This window comes from Corella eumyota, chromosome 3 (assembly GCF_963082875.1).
Source record: "Corella eumyota chromosome 3, kaCorEumy4.1, whole genome shotgun sequence".
Lineage (NCBI taxonomy): Eukaryota > Metazoa > Chordata > Ascidiacea > Phlebobranchia > Corellidae > Corella > Corella eumyota.
Window position 1 is genome coordinate 17,638,552 of NC_137492.1, and position 20,522 is coordinate 17,659,073.

The 20,522-nt window shown below is 31.8% G+C and overlaps 4 protein-coding genes across 4 annotated transcripts in view; 3 read left to right on the forward strand and 1 right to left on the reverse strand.

Moving 5' to 3' along the window:
- Positions 1-10,701, forward strand: part of LOC145745979 (allene oxide synthase-lipoxygenase protein-like) — a 60,643-nt gene extending 49,942 nt beyond the window's left edge. The window contains exons 2-9 of the mRNA XM_082564160.1: positions 8,509-8,719; positions 9,110-9,302; positions 9,458-9,538; positions 9,621-9,739; positions 9,825-9,944; positions 10,058-10,192; positions 10,307-10,405; positions 10,522-10,701. Of these exons, the coding sequence (XP_082420286.1) occupies positions 8,509-8,719; positions 9,110-9,302; positions 9,458-9,538; positions 9,621-9,739; positions 9,825-9,944; positions 10,058-10,192; positions 10,307-10,405; positions 10,522-10,701 (1,138 nt within the window). The remainder of the gene's footprint in view (positions 1-8,508; positions 8,720-9,109; positions 9,303-9,457; positions 9,539-9,620; positions 9,740-9,824; positions 9,945-10,057; positions 10,193-10,306; positions 10,406-10,521) is intronic.
- LOC145744483 (allene oxide synthase-lipoxygenase protein-like) lies at positions 912-6,194 on the forward strand. Its single transcript, XM_082562322.1, has 14 exons — positions 912-1,235; positions 1,460-1,649; positions 2,287-2,421; positions 2,619-2,873; positions 3,167-3,263; positions 3,395-3,551; positions 3,660-3,911; positions 4,133-4,325; positions 4,458-4,538; positions 4,648-4,766; positions 4,993-5,112; positions 5,368-5,502; positions 5,583-5,681; positions 5,872-6,194. The coding sequence occupies exons 1-14, from the start codon at positions 1,185-1,187 to the stop codon at positions 6,049-6,051; spliced, it is 2,064 nt and encodes a 687-aa protein (XP_082418448.1). The 5' UTR covers positions 912-1,184; the 3' UTR covers positions 6,052-6,194.
- Positions 10,702-11,379: 678 nt separating the features above from the next.
- LOC145744674 (cell division cycle protein 20 homolog) lies at positions 11,380-16,480 on the reverse strand. Its single transcript, XM_082562587.1, has 12 exons — positions 16,265-16,480; positions 16,038-16,147; positions 15,325-15,459; positions 15,041-15,210; positions 14,643-14,751; positions 14,328-14,527; positions 13,630-13,724; positions 13,441-13,522; positions 13,213-13,347; positions 12,639-12,764; positions 12,334-12,465; positions 11,380-11,777 (listed from the first exon to the last, which is right to left on the reverse strand). Exons 1-12 carry the CDS (start codon positions 16,402-16,404, stop codon positions 11,607-11,609), a joined length of 1,605 nt encoding a protein of 534 aa, XP_082418713.1. The 5' UTR covers positions 16,405-16,480; the 3' UTR covers positions 11,380-11,606.
- Positions 16,481-17,121: 641 nt separating this feature from the next.
- On the forward strand, positions 17,122-20,462 carry LOC145745049 (small glutamine-rich tetratricopeptide repeat-containing protein beta-like). Its single transcript, XM_082563035.1, has 7 exons — positions 17,122-17,426; positions 19,087-19,247; positions 19,420-19,524; positions 19,585-19,720; positions 19,790-19,885; positions 19,959-20,110; positions 20,185-20,462. Exons 1-7 carry the CDS (start codon positions 17,214-17,216, stop codon positions 20,297-20,299), a joined length of 978 nt encoding a protein of 325 aa, XP_082419161.1. The 5' UTR covers positions 17,122-17,213; the 3' UTR covers positions 20,300-20,462.
- The last annotated feature ends 60 nt before the right edge of the window (positions 20,463-20,522 follow it).

A 20,522-nucleotide genomic window follows, 5' to 3' on the forward strand; every position in this document is an offset into this window, starting at 1 on the left:
ATAAATACTAAAAAATTGTACTTACATCAAGTTTTATTAAAAATTACATTAAAAATGTTAACATAATTTTTTTTATTATAGAATGTGGTAATAAACAAAACGGATTTCTGTTAATAGGATATAGAAATGTTAGTTTTTATAAGTGTCTGTGAAAAATCAAAAATTATAAATTATAACTATTAACAGTTGTACGACTAAACCCCGTGAACGACCACAAACAGTCTAACACTTGAACTACTTGCTAGTATCCAAGCGTAACTGAGAATACATTGTATAACAAGTGCCAAAAATGTATTTATTTAAACAGTATAGCCAATTTTCTAGACAAAACAACAAAAGCTTTAGAAAAGGAAAGACAATTTAAAAGAAAGATAATATATCATTGACGTTTAGCAAAATATTTGTTTGTTTGTATAAGCTATGCCAGAATGTCAAATTAGAATTAAATTTCCCCCGCTGCACTATTTATTATAACGAGGATGTTAAAATCAAGTTGATAAATAACTTACGGAAGTGTTTATAGCTTTTTAATTCTTTAATATAAGCACAAAATCAAATCATTTTATGTTAGGTAAGGGTAACGCGATAGGGTAAAGTTTAATTGGTTATCTTGTAACAAGAATAACAACGTTGCTTTTGTTTACCTTAATTGAAGGCTACGTTTCAGGTTTCAAACTTTATAATTTTATTTAAAAGTTAGGCCTTGACCATCGTTGAGATTAATACAAATTAATTAACGTTTGTACAATGTAAAAGTGACCTTTTGCGGAAATTAAAACTTTGTAAATAAACAAAATTACTTTTATTTGAAGCAATCTGTTTATATGAGGCGACATGTCTGTCGCAAATCGAATATTGCTCGGGTTAGGTTAGAAATAATATAGAGTTATAAAAGTATACAAAAATTCAAATATAAAATACCTAGCTATACAAAACACAAAAAGAAAGTTATAAAACACTGTCACTTTAAAAAAAAAGTAATATAATAATATCATTTTTGATTAGTTAGTTTAAGATTGTGAATAGCAAAATGCTTGATACACTTACTGTAATTAAAATAATAACGACGTGTTTATTTTGACTAATTACAAAATTTATCTGGTAAATATTGCAAATGTTAATTTAGTTTCCGATTGTGATTCATAAAATTTAATATTTTAACCTGTTTGATATTTTTTGCATTTATGGCTACTGACGATCAAGACAATATGGTCAAATATATTATAACCGCAAAGGTGACTAGCTTTTGTAAGATTTCATTTTAAAATAGTTATTCACGTTGTTAATAATTAGTAGTTAGGTAGGCTATAAGTTAAACCTTATTACAAACTAATTTCAAATTTGTAATTAAACAGTTACGATAAAAATAACTTAAGTGAAAACTTATAGAAATTTTGGTTTTCAAGCACTAAATAAATCTAATTATATAACACAAACCTAAAATAAAAATGCGTTTTAGACTTCTTCTGAATATGAAGAAGGATCTACGGACGCTACTGTTTCGATCAAACTTCTCAAAGGAGAGGCGGAATGTCAAACTAAATGGATAGTTTTGGATAATTTCTGGCGGGATGATTTTGAACGTGGAAGGACCGACGTGTTTAACATTAAATGCCAAGATGTTGGAACACCAATTATTATTGGATTAAGTAAATACGAAATAATATTCATTTAACTTAGCCTTAAGTTAAAGATAATTGCTACAGCCTTAAATTAAAGATACATTATAAAGTCTCTACTACCAGTTTAGAAATTTCTTTTTTAAATTGTCGCTTAATATGATTTAAAATGTTTTTTATTATTTAAATTTTTTTAAAACTGCTAAAGTCACTTAGAAAATGTTGCATATATTTTTTAAAATAAGCAACTGATTTGTTTTTATTCGTAATTATTAATTTGCATTGTGGTGATAAATTGTTTTGTAATTTTATTAATAGTTAATATAAAATCATATAAGCGTGATCACATTTACATTAAAACAAAGCCATTAAATGGTTAATTCTATTTTTTATAAACATTATTTTGCGCTGCTGGAAATTACTCATTCATTTATCAATTCTAACCAGAAGATGACAAAAAATGATTAAATATATCATGACAAAAAATTTTCTATTTTTAGAAACAATCATCATTATAAAGTACAGCAACAAAATACATATAAGTTATAGCAACAAAAAAACATCTGAGCAAAGTCTTAAATCATATATTTATTTTAAAGTTATAAAATTTGAAAACATTATTTTTATGAATTTTTGGCGAACCAATTCTTTTATTTTATTCCTTTAGAAATTACTGGAAATCCAAGCGATGATGGTGGGTGGAAATGTGATACAGTCAAAGTGCAGAAAGCTGGTAGCGAGGAGGTGGAGTTTTTGGTTTATAATTGGCTAAAAGATGAACTTTGGATATTGCGTGGACAAGGTAAGAATAAAATTTCTGTAGGAATTTTACAAATCTTTGGACTGAATAAGGTTAAAATCAAATTCGAAAAAAGAACAAAACAATTTGTTTTATTAAAAGAAGGAAATGCAAGTTACATTTTTTCACAGAATTTGTGTTTCCTTTGTTTTCAAATAAAATTATAAGTTTTATTATTGCTATTCACTTTTAACTTTCAGCTTCTTTGCCACAAGAGCCAACTTTTAGTTTTGCTGAAGGAATTCGCCAACGAGAGATCGAGGAAAATAAGATTATCTATCAGTGGCACAATATACCAACTCCAGCGGACGTTGGCTGGGATCTACCAAGGTTTGTAGACGCTGAAAACAAACTACTACTTCCCAAAATGTTCTGTAACATTGACGAACAAGACATGGAATTTGGAACGATTAAGGGAACTATTCAAATGAACACCTTGTTTCAATATGGAAAAAGTATTTCTTTGTTATATAGTTTGTAAAACTAAAGCTTTAGACATCTCGTTTTAATATAGGCTTAAGGTTTATTATACGATAGTTTAGGATTGATCTTGTTTTCCCGATTTAGCTTTAAAAAAACATGCTTGAAAATTAACAACAAATCATATAATTTATTAATAAACAAACACTTGGAATTAATAATAAAATTTTAACATAAAAGACCAACGTTTTTGCAATTAAATATGAATAGTGACAAATTGAAGTAAAAAATAACACCAAGTCTTAAAACAATTATATTTCTTTACCAGGTAAGCTTCTTGGATCTGGTATTCAAAGCCTTGACGATTATCATGATCTATATCAACATTCATCTCTACCCTATACCAAACCACAATATATTAACTGGTAAATGTGTAATGAAAAGTACCTTATATCTGATATTTATTTATGTTCTTTAGTGTAGCTGTAAAAAGGCTACTTTTTGTCTGTTAAAAATGATATTCTCTGCTTAAAAAAATACCAAAATTGGTTTTTAGTTGGAAAGAAGATACTGAAATGGGAAGACAAATGCTCAGCGGAGTTAACCCAACAACCTTGGAACGATGTTACAAAATACCAGAAGGTTTTTATGTTACCAACGAAATGGTTGCCAATTTATTGGATGATGGAAAAACATTAGAAGAAGAAATAAAAGTAATTTTGTTGCTTACAACAAGGCTTATTCAAATATTATTTGGTTGTGTTTTGTAACAACAGCCTTTTTATTTAAGCATACTTGAAAGCACATTTTATATGTTTTAGAACGGCAAGATTTACTTCGCTGATTATCGTGAATACACCAGAGATATTGAACGCAATGTTTCTACCAAAACAAGCGACGATATGTACTGCCCGAACTCAGTGGCGATCTTTTACGTGACTAAAAAAGGTGACCTAACGCCATTGGCCATTCAGTTTACCGATCATGATGAAGTGTTCACCCCGAACGATGACGAATATGATTGGTTGTTAGCTAAAATGTATTTTCGAACAAATGACATGAACATTCACGAGGTATGACAAATTGAATCAGGAGAATTGATATTATTAATTTCCGTGAACAATGTTTTATAAATGACTACTTTCAGGAAGGGGTAGGGTACTTTTATAAAATTAATTAATCACAAATTGATTATAAATAGCCCTCTGAATATAGATTAATTAATCGTTTATACTTATAAATTCAAATTTTATTGTATATATGAAATCTTCAGAAAATTAAACGTTATTTTTAGTGGAAATACCATTTTTGCCGCACCCATGCCATAATGGAGCCGATTGCTGTGGCCTTGTTCAGAAACATGTCCTCTCAGCACCCTTTGTACAAACTGCTTCGACAACATCTCAGAACAGTGTCGGCAATTAACACTCTTGGAAGAACCAATCTTCTGGTGTCATCTTCTGCTGCAAACCAATGCTTAGCACTAAGTAATTACCTGTTCGTTTTCTTAACAAATAATTTTAAATAACAGTAACGTTTTAAGGCTTCTTATTGAGCTTGATCATAAGTTTAAAAATTTATTTGGCTTATTACTTTTGCTTGAACCAAGTTTTATTTAGATGCAATATCGGTTACCCTAAAGGCTTACAAAGAATTGAAGTTTGACGATCTTAAATTAAAAGATATGCTTAAAAAGCAAGGTAAGAAAAATTGATAGGCATGTGTTAAATAATGCCACATGTGCATTAGGTTTATGTTTATAAAACTGGTCGAATATAGACCCAGATATTTTAATTGTGTTGTGTTAAGGAACGGATGACCCTAAATTGTTGCCAAACTTCCACTACAGAGAAGATGCTTATGAGCTCTGGGACGCCATCGAGCGGTACGCCAGAAATACAATTGAAATATTTTATCACAACAATGAGGTTTACTTATTAATGTTAAAAACAAATTAATAAAATTAATTTGTAAAGTTTGACATAGCCTATATAAAAACAACTCAAAGCAGACATGTTTTTAGTTGCAAATACTGTGTCGTTTTCTAATAACCTTTTTTCTACAAATCTTTAAAAAAAAGTCAAACCTAATAACTTTTAATATAAAATCATGCAAAGAACATTAGCGTTTACTGTTACATACTTTTTGTTTAAGGACATTCAAAACGACACTGAGCTACAAGCATGGATTTATGATATAGCAATGGAAGGAATTGGATGGCAAAATGGTGATACCAAAGGATTTCCCAAAGAAATAAAATCTATTGATGAATTGGTAACTACAGCTTAATCATACATTGTGCTTGTTAAACATAAATATTATCATATTGCTTTGGTGATATAAACTATATACTAAACTTGATTAACTGAACTAAAAACTTATAGCTAACTCTCTAAAAGTTTGGTGTTGTTTAAATGATGTGTTTATATTGTAATAAATAAAATTAGTTCATAAACATTTTGGAAATGTTTGTTTTTTAAATTACATTTATTTATAGTTTTTATTTAAATTTTTTTTTTTTTTTTTAAGGTTGAGTTTGTGACAATAGTCATATTCACTTGCTCGGTTCAACATGCTGCAAGTAATTTCGGTCAGTTTGACTTGTACAGATATATCCCAAACACACCGGGCTGCATGAGACTACCTGTGCACAAAAAAGGAGAAGTAAAAAACAAAACGCATCTTGAAAAATTTTAAATTGCAGTATAGTGTATTAACCTTTGTTTAAACATTTATTGTTTTAGGGATCGATGGAAAGAATTTTAAAAAGTCTACCAGCCGAAGTAATGTCCGTCCTTCAGATCGGGACCGGTTTTTTACTTTCGTCTTACGGACCTCAAGACGTAAGTACAAAACTTTATAAGGCCATTAAAATTAACTTTTCAAATTATCACTTTATGTTAATGTTATGCTAAATTGCCAAACTAACACTAATAAAAGTAAAACTTTAGTAGTTTGTAGATGTGCCCCTACTATTTTGGTCTAACTTTGTGATACAATAAAAGCAAAATAATATGTTTTTATTTTTTTCAGGTATTTCTTGGCAATTTAACATGTCAGCTATTTGTTAATGAGAAAGCAATAGCTGCTCAGAAATCCTTTAAGGATGAGTTGGACAAAATATCGAAACGAATCAAAGCAAGAAATGAGACACTAGAAATGCCGTACACGTTTCTTTTACCAGAAAAAATACCAATTAGCATTGCTGTGTAGAATAAGATAAAATTGTTATCACTATTGTAAAAAAGTTTTAATATAAATAATGTAGTTTTTTTGTTATTAAACGGTACTTTGTTGAAATTATAAATGCAGTAAAATGCAAAGTCTAAAATATATGTGCACAATAAACGATGTAACCTGTTAGAAAATTGTGTTTTTTGTGTAACAAAAAATCGTAGCAAATCTATCAATAAAGTGCAAGAATGTAAACTAAAATATATTTAACAATATCAACTAAATAGAAGCTTCTTAATTTAATAGCGTGGTCGTGTCAATAGAAATCAATAAACAAGATAGTTTACAGCAAGCAGTGTAAACAAATAAAATGACGATCTATTAAAATAAAGTTAAGTTTTATAACAACAACATTATGTTGGTAAAATCATGAGATGTGTCACTTCTATCACATCCGAAATACAAGATCCGTTTAAGTAATCTATTGTTTTGAAGACTTGTTGGCGTAAGTACACATTATAATTATTACAGACTTAATGCCGAAAGTAATATTATTTATGAAAAAATAAACGACCTCAAACTAGCTTATTTTTGATATAGAAAAGGGTTTTTAGAAACGTTTAAATAAACATTTAAACTAATCTTGTTCTCAAGAAATATGGCTGAAGTTGAATACTCAATTATTGCAAAGGTAAAAGCTAGAATATAACAAAACCCAAAATGTTATCAAGACACACAAAAGTAAGCTAAGCAGATCCAATTTGTATAAAATATTTGAATGTAGTCATAAGCCATTTAATTCTTATAGAGAAAATATGCAATAAAGCATCTAATATTATAAAGCACATTTCATCATTTAATATAAACTAATTTAATTACTTTGTATTTGCTAGACTTCAAAAGATTACAAAGTTGGCCAAACTGACTCTGATGTGTTGATCAAACTTGTTAAGGGAAAAGGAGAAGCTCAAACCGAATGGATCAAATTAGATAACTTTTGGAAGAATGATTTTGAGACAGGACAGACAGATAAATTTAAGATTAAATGTGAAGATGTGGGCACACCAATCATCATAGGACTAAGTTGGGCAATTATTAGAGTGTTTTAGCATAATGTATCCTATGTATTTAAAACATTAATGTACATTTTAAATACCCGAAACTATATATTTTACTATGTTTTGCCAAGTTTGGATTTCTGCAGTAAAATTTGCTGTCGATGTATTACTGTATACCAACTTCCATGGATAAACAGTTGCTTTTATATTAAAAAAATGTTAAAGCAAATTATTTATCAGTTTAAAACTTTTAGAGATACAAAACGCCAAAGACAGAGATGGTTGGAAATGTGATACAATTAAGGTACAAAAATCGGAAAGTAAAGAATTCTCCGAGTTTTTGGTTTATAACTGGCTTAACACAGAACTGTGGATATATAATGGAGAAGGTAAAATTATAATATCATGAAGAAACGTTGTGTAGAAGTTGTTTTTTTAACACATGTTGTTGTTAGCGTCTCTGCCCCAGACATCAACTTTCCCATTTGCTGCTGATATTCGAAAGGCTGAGGTAGAAGCCAACTTATTCAACTACCAATGGCGTCCAAGACCGAGTCCTGACGACAAATATGGTGGCTGGGATTTGCCTGCATATGTTAACGCTGATACCGTTAAAGAGTTACCAATGATTTTTCAAGGAATTGATGAACACCGCAATGCGTTTGATGACAGAGTAAACAAGGTTATAGCGAACGCAGTATTGCAATATGGAAAAGGTAAGCAAATCACGTTTTTTACTGCTGTAGTTTTATCAAGAAAAACTTTATGTTTTATTAGAAAATATATTTGGAAGTGAGTTGAAAAATCTTGATGATTATCATGATCTTTACAATCTATCGTCCATTCCATATAGCAAACCAGTATTCATCGATGTGTAAGTGTTTGTAACAGTAAATCATGTTAAAAAACTATTGGCTGAGGTTATTCACTTTTCGTTCTAAGGCGTAGAAATTGCATTATTATATAGTATTAGTTTACAAAATTATGTGAAAATAATGACAATGGTGTAATACATTCGATAACAAAAACAACAGTTTTTTAGCCTTATCATTTGACAAATAAAATCAAGGTATTTCTAAATATAGTTGTTTCACAGTTGGAAAACCGACGCTGAAATGGGAAGGCAAATATTAAACGGAGTAAACCCAACAACACTAAGTCGTTGTACAGAAATACCAAAAGGTTTTTTCGTTACCAACAAAACTGTTGCTAACTTATTGGATGATGGGAAATCTCTTGAATGTGAAATGAAGGCGAGGATGAATTTTTGTTTCTTTTTTGTAAAACTTATGGGCTAATGTAATTTTAAATTTAAAAAAAAAAAAATGTAAAAAAATGATCTATAGTATTTACAAAAAGTTAGACCCCTTTGGTATACGTTTTATATTAAACTAAAATAAACTTCACAGAATGGCAAAGTCTACATCGCAGACTACAGAGAATTCACGGAGGGGCTTCCCCGTAACACAAACTACGAACAACATTGTCCAAGTGCGGCTTGCTTGTTTTATGCTGATAAGTCCGGACAACTTCGCCCGATTGCAATTCAGTTTGTGGGGCATGATTATGCGTTTACACCCAACGATAGCGCAGATGATTGGCTGCTGGCTAAGATGTATTTTAGGACGAACGAAGTCAACATACAAGAGGTAATCAACCATAATATTTATTTATGTATTATATTGGCACTCATTTTTAATGTTCACCCTAAGAACTAAGTTACAAAAAAGAAAAATCGTTCCATTATATACTTATATCAGCAGCGTGGTGTGGTGGTTAGTACACTTCGTTTTAGTATATGAGAATCTGGGTTTGATCCCAGCTGCTCTCGTGCTGTAGAAACCTTGAGTAGAACGTTATAAATAGCATAAACTCCTGCTGAGTCAACACTTAATCAGCAGCATATATTCGGGCAAATATAGTTTAGAAAACCCAAACTGCCAAAGACAACTCTAGATTTAGGTCGTAAAGTCGACCTTCCCACATCTGGCATAAATAAATAATCATATATTTAATAAACATATTGGGATATTGTGCAGTGGAAATATCATTTTACCCGTACACATGGAATAATTGAACCTATTTCCATCGCAATGTTTCGTAATCTACCTTCATGCCATCCTATATACAAACTTACACAACAACATTTACGAACTGTAACCGCTATTAATGCATCTGCGAGAAGCTCTTTTTTACTCCCGAATTCGGGGGCAAACCAGGCCATTGCTATAAGTAAGTATAGGTTACTAATATTATATAATATAGCATAGGATTGCAATAAATAACGCCTCAATGATAAATCAAAATATTAAAAAATTATAAACGACTATTTAGGTTTTTTAAGGGTATGATTTACAAGTAAAAGGATTTAATTATTTATTTGAAAGATGGAATTTTTGCGGTAAGAAGATCTTTTAAATTACTGAAATACGACGACCTAAATATCAACACTCTTCTTAAAAAGCAAGGTAAATTACTATTTTTGAAAATTCTTCAACAGCATAATTTTTTAATTAAAATTAATTTAATTGAATGCTTAAATTTTTTAAGGAATTGATAATGAAAATCTGCTTCCAAATTTTCACTTTCGAACTGATGCGAGACTGATTTGGAATGCGCTTGAAACCTATATAAGAAACACTGTCAACGTATTCTACTCATGTGACAAGGTTGGACTACAACATTGCATAAAAAAAAATTTACTAAGAACACCTTTTAAGCTGATATATTAAACCTTACACGAAATTATTTTAGGATGTTCAACAAGACTACGAATTACAAGCTTGGGTTTATGACACTGCAGCAGTTGGAATAGGTTGGCAAGACGGGGACACAAAAGGCTTTCCAACATCATTAACTACCATGGAACAATTGGTAAACCCCTTACTTTGAGCCTGGACATAGTTTTTTAATACAACTTTAATATTGCTATTTATGTTTACTGTATACCTTAAAAATATGACTAATACTTCCGTTTATATTTGAAGGTTGAATACATCACTTGTATTATATTTGTGTGCTCTGTTGGACATGCTAGTCAAAACTTTGGAAATTTTGACATGTACAAATTTATACCAAACTCACCCGGTTCTATGAGACTACCAGTTCATAAAAAGGGAGAGGTGGATAGTATAACCAATTTTTCGTTTTTGTAAATGGCCTACAGTACACTATAGACTTTCATGTGTTCGGTATTATTATTTGATTATCTTGTGTACTTTAAATTTAAAATTTAGGCCAACCATGAACGAATTATGAACAGTTTGCCATCGGATTTTTATGCTTCTTTACAAATCGGACTCGTTTTCCTTTTATCCGAATTTGGACCCCAAGACGTGCGTACAACTTTATTCTTTTTATTTTCAAGAAGACTTAATCTATTTTTTAAAATTAAACGAACTGTGTTAATTTTGACCAAATATGTTAAAAATTAAAAAATTGTTTCGTTTAGGTGTTTTTGGGCAATGTTGAAGATCAATTGTTCGTCAATGCAAAAGCTATAGATGCACAGAAACAGTTCAAGGCAGACTTGGAAGTAGTGACAGAAAAAATTAATCGAAGAAACAAGAACCTTAAATTTCCGTACGAGTTCCTACTGCCATCCAGAATTCCGAATAGTATTGCAGTTTAAATCTAAAAGACAAACATTTAAGAATGCACTTATATATTTATATACATAGCCTACCTCTTAAACCTTGTTATTTTGTCTTTATTTATCACAGACCTTCTATACTCGGGGCAAAATAAAATCAAGAAATATGTTTGTGTAATTCTTTTTTTTTTAATATATATATCTTTATTCTCGATGTGGGAAAGTCGAATGTGCGACTTAAACATAGAGTAACAGGAGTTACTCCGACCTAGTCTCGAGTTGCCTGTGGCAGTTTGGGATATTATAGATTATAATTACCCGATAATTATACTGCTGATTAAGTGCTTGCTCAGCAGGAAGTTATACCGTTTATAGCGCCTTACTTAAGGGCGTTACATACAGCATGAGGTCAGTGGGGATTGAACCCACCACCCCATGTGTGGAGTAGCAAGTGTTCTTACCACTACACCAAGCTGCCAATTATTTGTTGTAGGATTTATAATATTTACCAACGGTTATTATTAAAATTTAAACAAAAATAAAGCTCTAAAAACCGTTTCTAAAAAAGCATTACTCTTATATATACTTTAAAACTATCAAATAAATTTTAAAAAATCTTCGATTATTGCAATTGGTCATTTTCACAACGAAAATGACCAAAAACAAAATGTCGTTCACCGTTTTACTCTACAATACCCAACTTTTAAAAATCCCGTGTTTATTAAATGATTTACAAAAAAATATGACATTAGTAAAAAGAATTCAGTAAAGGAAGAAAAAATTGATCTTAAAAAATAAATTTTAATGTAAAAATTTCCTTTAGATTTCATTTCAGTTTCAAATAAAATGTTTTTTTGTTGGAAAAAAGATCAGATTGGGCACAACCTATATTACCCAATAAAACATTTTTTAATATCTTTCGAGCATAAATTTAAAGAATAAAATCATCGGATAGAAAATTGAAGTTTGCTCTTGTGTGAAAGCGAGATTCTTGAAGATTTTTTCGTCGATTTTTTACCTGGATCCACCGTGAAGCAATCCCATAAGCGAAGTGTTTCATCATCGGCACCTGACAGCACAGTTTGGCCATCTGGGCTAAGTGCTAAATACAACACCTAAAACAAAGAAAAATGTAAAATGGTGTAGTGTTAAAACACTTGACTCTACTATATCAGGTACTGAGTTGGATCCCCACTGCTTTTTTTATATATATCTTTATCCAAGATGTGGGAAAGTCTAAACATAAGAGTAACAACTGTTGCCCCGACCCAGTTACGAGTTGCTCTTTGGCAGTTTGGGATATTATAGAATATAATGGTCCGATAATTAAGCTGCTGATCAAGTGCTGCCTCAGCAGGAGTTTATACCGTTTATAGTGCCTTACTTAAGAATTATACATCATAAGAACAGCGGGGATCGAGCACACTACCTTATGTAGTGTAGTAAGTGTTCTGACTACTACGCCATGCTTTCGGGACTTATGATTTAGGGCCGTTTGGTAAGGTGCTATAAACAGTATTTTTTGCTATAATTTGACAACTTTTAATTGATATCACTACATATAACAGTATCCAAACTGCCTTAGTCAACTTGAGAATAGTTTGGTAAACAAACGTTACCCTATATTAGGCTGTGAAATCAGTGATCAAGCAGTAATAAAAATAAACCCACCCTTGAAGTATGTCCAGTTAGGTCTTGTAGCCACTGCATGGATGGATAAGACCATACAGTAAGCTGGTTGTTTGCGTAACCATGAGAAGAGACCAACTCTTTGTAGTGAGTGGACCATTTTACTGCACTTACCTTTAAAGAAAAATATTTTTAATTGCAGCAGAAATAAAATAATAAAATATATAGCGTAGTAGCTTAAAATTAATAAAAAAATCAAAGGTAAAAATATTTAAGGTAACTTTTAATCAGCAATAGGCAATTGCTTTAAAGTAAAAATGAAAAAGAGTTGTTAGATGACCACCTACCTGAGATTGAGTATCAACAGCATTAATCATGGTACCACTACAAGTATTCCAAAACCTTATATGACGGTCGGTAGTTCCACCTCCTGTAGCTAACAAATTGCTTTGCCAGGGACACCAATCTATAGCCTGTAACATAATAAATATTAAACATTACTTTAATGTTTAATGGTTATATATATATATATATTTTTCATGATAATTGTGGTAACCATTATAATAGAGTTGTAAAAACTTAATAGTGGTTAAGTGGATATGCTAAATTACTTAACGTTAGGAATGTTAGAAACCGGCAGCGTGGTGTAGTGGTAAGAACACTAGCTACACCACATGAGGTCATGGGTTTAATTCCAACTGTTCTCATGCTGTAGCGCCCTTGGGTAAGACGCTATAAACGGTATAAACTCCTGTTGACCGAATAATTAATCAGCAGTTTAATTACCAAGCAACTATAATTTATAATATGCTAAACTGCCAAAGGCAACTTGAGACCTGGTCGGGGTGGGTTAGGCCGGAAAGTCGACCTTCCCACATCAAGGATAAAGATATATAAAAATACTTGATTTCTAATTGTTACCTTTACAGCACCAAGGTGCTGGGTCAACGTATGTAGGGGTTTGTTAACTTTTTCAGTGTAAATATTTACTAGATTATCATTGCCACCGCTTGCCAAAAATCTTCCATCTTTGGACCACTCAAGACCACATACCTCCTATAATGGTTAAAATAAAACCAATTTAAAAAAAAAAACAATTTGTGTGTCTTGTAACGATTGAAAATGTGTAATTTAAAAAAATTGGCGTACCAAAGAGTGACCAGTTAATGTTGCGACGTGATGGTCTGAAATACGGACATCATGATGGTGTATGTAACCATCCATTGAACCACTAAATCCAACCAAAAAAAAACAATTTTTTTAAAAAAATAAAAAAATTTTAAAGTGGGACCATATAGAAAATTTTTGCAATTTTTTGCAAAAAAACACCAAAATTACCTCGTTAATATATGACCATTCCATGACAAGGAACCAACTCTTCCACCATGACTCACCATATTTCTTATTCTAGTACTTGTATTTACATCCCATACCTAGAAAGTTTAATTTGAGATCGGTTAAATCAATTTCACTAGGGATGGGCAATTGGAACCGAGTCCGAGTACTCGGCTCGAGTATTAGGAATATTTTAACACTCGTGCTCGTCGAGCATTTTTTAGTACTCAGACGCCGAGTAATAATTTGTCATTTAAGATCGTATACGATTTACTAAACATAAAAAAACACGAGGTTTGCCTTTTTCTAATAATTTATAATCTACTCTCAATTATATCACGTTATTTAAGCAACGATTGCGCAACAAATACACTTTTTACTTGGTAAACGCATAAGTTTAAGACTTTTACATTTTCGTTTGGACTTAAAATGATATAGCTATCAGCGGTAAGTAGTTTTGCCAACGTTAAACACTTTTTTGCAGTTTAAAATTATGCAGGAAAGATACTCGTGAACAGTTATATACGTTTAAATGACGTCATAACCGAGTACTCGGACTCGGCCGAGTATCGCGACAAATACTCGGGCTCGTCGAATCCGAGTAATTTGGATTTCAGCCCGTCCCTAAATTTCACCTTAACTTTATAACACAAAAAATAAACTCAAACTTGAAGTTAGATTTTTTTTTAAATTCATCTTACCTGGACCTCTGCTTCACTGTTGCCAATAGCGATATGATGACCATCATTAGGAATCCACTTGACCGCTGTGATCATCTCATCATCGGAGTCAACCGTTGTTAACATATGAATGTCACCACTGGAGGCATCCCAGAAATAGAGCGAACGTCCAAGCGCAACGGCAACGTTGTTTTCAGAGCTCCAGTCAACAAGATTGAGGTCTAAGAAATTTTTTTTTTTTAATTTTTTCTGTCAAAAGTTTTATTGTATAAATCAAAATCTACAAAAACTTAATTCTCGGTAAAAACGTATAATTTATTTTATAATTAAACTTACAGAAATCACTTTTCAAATCAGGAGCATCCAATATTCGAAATGAAGTCGTTGGAATGTATCGAGTTTTCTTTTGATGCAATTGTGATTTTTTGGCAGAACTATACAACACCTAGAAAATAATATGTCCATTTAGTTTGGCAGAATACTTGGCTTCACTACATGAGGTCCTTCGTTCGATTCCCATGTGCTATAAATGGTTTAAATTTCTGCTGAGCCAATCAATAATCGGCAGTTTAAATATCTGCCAATTATAATTTATAATACTTCAAAACCACCAAAGGCAACTTAAGACTGGGTCAAAGTAACCAATAATATTACTTTACGTTAGGTCGTGAAGAAGACCTTTGTATTAGAAAAATTTTTAGATTATTACACATTTATAAAATAATAAATCGAACCTTAGAATTAACATGATATCCTGTTTTTCCTGCAGAATTGTCTTGAAAAACAAGGATGTTTTCTTTGCCCGATATCCCACTAACTTGTTGAAGGTTTTCTTTCATTCTCTTCTTATAATCTTCCTGAGCGAGAGTCGTTTCAGCATTATTGGATTCTTTATTATTTCCAGCTATAATAAATAATTGTCAACATTCTTAAATACACATAAAAAGTAAAACAATATTGATATCTTTTTGGTGAATTGCAGATACTTAAGTAACTATTAGATTAGAAATCAAATTACCATTTTCAGACACTAGTTTGTAGTGACCAAGCTCAAATTTAGTAGCTTGTCTGTTGGCGATAAATCGATCTCCTGTGCTTGCTTTACTTGGTGTTTTAACAAAACTCGAGCTCTTACCTGGAACCTTTAATTTCCCTAAAAAAAAATAATTAACAAATTTTGTAGTTCAGCTTGTATTAGGGACAGTAACATCCTTAAGGTGGAATTATGTCAAAACATGGCAAGCCAAATACATCCAATTAAATGTTAAAACAATAAATAAGTAAAAAATAATCTACCATTGCTTTTTACCGGCAGCGTGGTGTAGTGGTAAGAACACTTGCTACACCACACATGAGGTCGTGGGTTCAATCCCCACTGAGCGCCCTTGAGTAAGGCGCTATAACTAGTATAATCTCCTGCTTAGCCAGCACTTAATCAGCAGTATAATTATCGGGCAATTATAATCTATAATATCCCAAACTGCCACAGGCAACTCAAGACTGGGTCGGAGTAACTGACGTTACTCTATGTTTAAGTCGCACATTCGACTTTTCCACATCAAGGATAAAGATATATACAAAAAAATATATATATATATTCCATTTCATGGCAATTCACATAAAAAACATTAACTGTAACCTCTTTCTAAATTAAAAATATAAATGCACAATAATATTTTAAATTTAAATATAGAGTTTTTTTTAATTTTTTTACTTGACGTTTTTTTTTACCTGGTGTTTTATTTTTTGATCTGCGATTTGGAGTCAATGCAGAAAGTGGAGTTTTGGCTGACCGATTTAAATGTGTAGTTGGACTCAAGCTACTACTGTTATGTTGGGAACTAAAAAAAAGGGCAAGCATAAGTCTTAGGTTGAAAGCCATCATTTAAAATTGATATCAAGATATACAATCTTGCTTGTTGCTTGACAGTCTAGCTGTTTTTAAATACACTATTCACCTCCGATTTAAAGATGCATTTTGTAAACCATATTCGGCTGTAGATTTTCTTTGCCATCTTGCTACAGGAACGCTTAAAAGCGGTTTGTCTACAAGCGTGAGACTGCGTACTTCATTTTCAAAATCAAATTGAGAAGACATCGGTCAGTCGGTCAAACAAGATTAAACAAAATTTTAAAGACAAAAAACAATATTTTAACTAAAAATAAACGTCAAGTGAGCGATGATCCTTTAACAAAAGAATGGTACCGGAGTTTAGTTAAAAAAGCTAAAATACACAGAATATCAACAACCAACATTATCGTAAATTAATTTTTAGAAACTAAAATTTTTGAGAAATCCCGGGATCATATTCTGTTTAAAGGGAAACACGCGATTGGTCGAAAGATATTCAACGGTTGAATAAATTTAATTACAATTTTATTTATTTAGAATAAACATCATGGCGTACAAAACATTAAAAAAAATTAATAAAATTTATTTAACTTAATTAAATAATAAAATAGTTTCTATTAAAGTTTTTGCTAAGCGTTTCAAAAATTTATCCCCAATTGCAGAATGACGTAACAGCTCACATGCTTTAAGCATTCAATTTTTTTCTATATGTTTTTGTATGAAAATGAGAAAGTTCTTTATTTTTTCTCCTTAAAAAGAATAGCAAATTAAAAACAATAATAATATTGTTGTTAAAGTCATTCAACAACATTGTTTTTAGAGTTTATTTATATATATTTTAAATCGTTTTTCAAAGTATTATTATTCGTGCGAGTCTGACAGTTTAGTATGGTTCGTTATAGTAAATATAAAACGCTGAACCTTCTAGAACTTTAAAGTAATTCCTCTTTTTTTTGCAGTTTAAAAGCTATTGAAATCATATAATAAGGAAATAAATCTAGACTTCCTTTCATTTAAGTTCATTTTTCTTAACCAAACTTTAAATATATTATCAAATGGCCTGTTTGAAAGAAAACCGAAGACTAGTAGCTTCTATAGTTGAATTTCTGGGCGATGAATTAAAGAAAGAAGGAATTACAGCCGATGTAGCCGAGAGCATTGATGTTGCAAAACAGTGTCTACATATGGCTTACACCACAACATCAGAAGATATTGTTTCCGGGCAAAAAAAATTAACTGAAATTTTTTCTGAATCGAGTCCTCCTCCAGTAAGTGTTTATTTGTTGTAGTATAAGGCTTTATAAACCGACACTAAGGTGTAGTGATTCACAGGTTTAATCCCCACTGCTTCCATACTGTCAGATCGTAGCGCCCTTGGTTGCTACAGGGGTTATAACTTTTTTTGTCGGTTGTCGGGTTGTCAGGTTGTCAGGTTGTCGGGTTGTCAGGTCTAGGTTGTCGGGTTGTCGGGTCTAGGTTGTCAGGTCTAAGTTGTCGGGTTGTCAGGTCTAGGTTGTCGGGTTGTCGGGTCTAGGTTGTCAGGTCTAAGTTGTCGGGTTGTCAGGTCTAGCTACAGGGGTTATAACAATTTTTTGGCGGTTGTCGGGTTGTCAGGTCTAGGTTGTCGGGTTGTCAGGTCTAGGTTGTCGGGATGTATATTGAGTTAAAAATAAATACACATTTTTATAATTCATATTTTTTGGGTGGAATTTTATTTTTCTTTGTTTTTATTTTATATAATCCTTTAAGGGTAGATATATAGTTAATGTGTATAAATATATATTTAAAAAAAATTAAAGAGCCATTTATGAGTTTATTTGACGACAATATACAACAATCAATACAAATATAAGTGGCTAGTCAATTTACCCCATTGGCAACTCAACACCAGACAACTCAACGAACGCCTCAACCCGTAGACATTTCAACCCATGGATAACTGACCATGTAGACACATAACTTGTGTGTTAATGGGTTATCTGAATGGGTAAGGGTTGGGGTTAGGGTTTAATTCATGCAAAATTTTTGTGTAATTTTATATCCGTTTGATTTCATTCGATCTATTGAGTTGTCCATGGGTTAAGTTGTCCGCTTTTGGGTTGTCTGGTGTTGGGTTGTTGTAATGTTCAACATCTTTTTGTTTGATATTTGGTTATAAAGCAAACATTTTATATTCTATAATAGTAAACAATTTTGCCTACGAATAACCCAAAAATTATACAAGTTTTTTTGTAATGTGACCTTTTTTCAATAGCATTAATAATTGATAGATGCATTTTTGCATAAAATCTGATAGTAGAGTGTTAAACCACTCAACAACCTACTGACCAAAATCAAACAACCTAGATAGCTAACAACTTGACCAAATATTTATATAATTCATGCATGCACCATAAAACATATTACCTAAACTTGACTACCTTGGTCTAACAACTCAGCAACCTAGACCTGACAACCTAGACCTGACAACCTAGACCTGACAACCCGACAACTTAAAACCTGACAACCCGACAACCTAGACCTGACGACCCGACAACCTAGACCTGACAACCCGACAACTTAGACCTGACAACCTGACAACCCGACAACCTAGACCTGACAACCCGACAACCTAGACCTGACAACCCGACAACCTAGACCCGACAACCCGACAACCGCCAAAAAATAGTTATAACCCCTCCTCCTTGGCTGCTTGAGTAAGGTGTTATAAACGATATGAAATTTCGCTGAGTCAAACCCAATCACCATTTTATTTTAATTTATAATATCTCAAACTGTTAAATGCAACTTGAGGTAACTAATGTTACTTTATGTCTAGGTTGTAAAGTCAACCTTTTTACATCAAAAATAAATAAATATAAAAACAGTAATAAAATCTATATATATATTTTTATTATGTTATTCATTGTACTTAAATTTTGTTCTTAGATCGAGAAAAAAGAGGTTTCTCCCGAAGATAAACAAAAAGCAGAAGATCTAAAACAATCGGGGAATGAATTTATGAAGAAGGAAAAATATGACGAAGCCATTGACATGTACACCAAAGCTATTGAATTAAACTCCTATAATGCTGTTTACTACTGCAACAGGTGCATAAAAATATTTATTATTGTTTTTAATCGACTCTTTAATATATCACACTGTTATGACAAAGATTATCCTGAATCAGCATGGCAAAGCTGCTGGTATTTTCAATATATTCAACTAGGATTTGCCAATTAAAGTTATACAATAGTACACTCTTTTTTCTCTTTTTTATAGAGCTGCTGCTCAAACAGGAAAACAGCAGTTTGCCTTATCATTAACTGACTGTAAACGAGCCCTTGAAATTGATCCAAAATACAGCAAAGCCCATAGCAGAATGGGGTAAAAAACATGCAATACTCAACATTCAAAGCAAAAAATAAACACACTTTAATTTTCAAGGTTGACCTATTCTAAAATGGAGATGTATGACGAAGCTATTAAATGTTACGAAGAAGCACTGAAGTTGGACCCCGAGAACGAAGGATACAAAAAGAACATGAAAATCGCAGAAGAAAAACAAACCACTGTTTCAAATGTATAAAATCCATAACTTATATCTGTAAAATTTACAAACTATATATCTATTAACAAAATGTTTTTCTAGGCAACCAATAGTGCACCACAGATGCCAGATATGGGTGCATTAGGAGGACTCGGTGGATTTATGAATAACCCAATGTTTATGGACATGGCACAAAAGGTAAATAACTCTTGTATCAAATGCTTTTTTTTTTTTAGCATAGCCTTTAATATTGCAATGATTTTGTTGTTAGTTCATGCAAAACCCAGCAATGAAGGAGATGGCAATGGGGATGATGAACGGTATGATGGGAGGAGGTGCTGGGCCAAGTGATGAGGCACCTGCCGAAAGTGGGGACCAAGGGGAATCACCTGCACTACCCGACATGAATCAGATACTGCAAATGTAGGATAATGTCTAAACTGTCCCAATTTTTTTTACAAATTTTCTTAAACATATTATTCTTATTAATGTTTTAGGGGTCAACAATTCGCCCAACAACTCAATGCAAGTAACCCCGACTTGGTCGAGCAACTAAGGGGTAAAATGGGGGGAGGGGGAGATGAGAGTAAAGATGATGATAAATCGAGTTGATGATGCCAGCATTGTAACGAGATGTTCAATTATTCGCCGTTTTTTATGCCCAGATGTGCTCAGCTATTTAAAAGCGCAAATTTTTTATGTTTACATACATCACAATGATGGAAGTTTACTGTTAGTAATTTGATGTTAATAAACTTGTAATTGTAAATTCTAAGCGTTGTTAATATTTTATATTTAATGTGTAGAAAGTTAAACAGTTTACTGTTAAGATGAA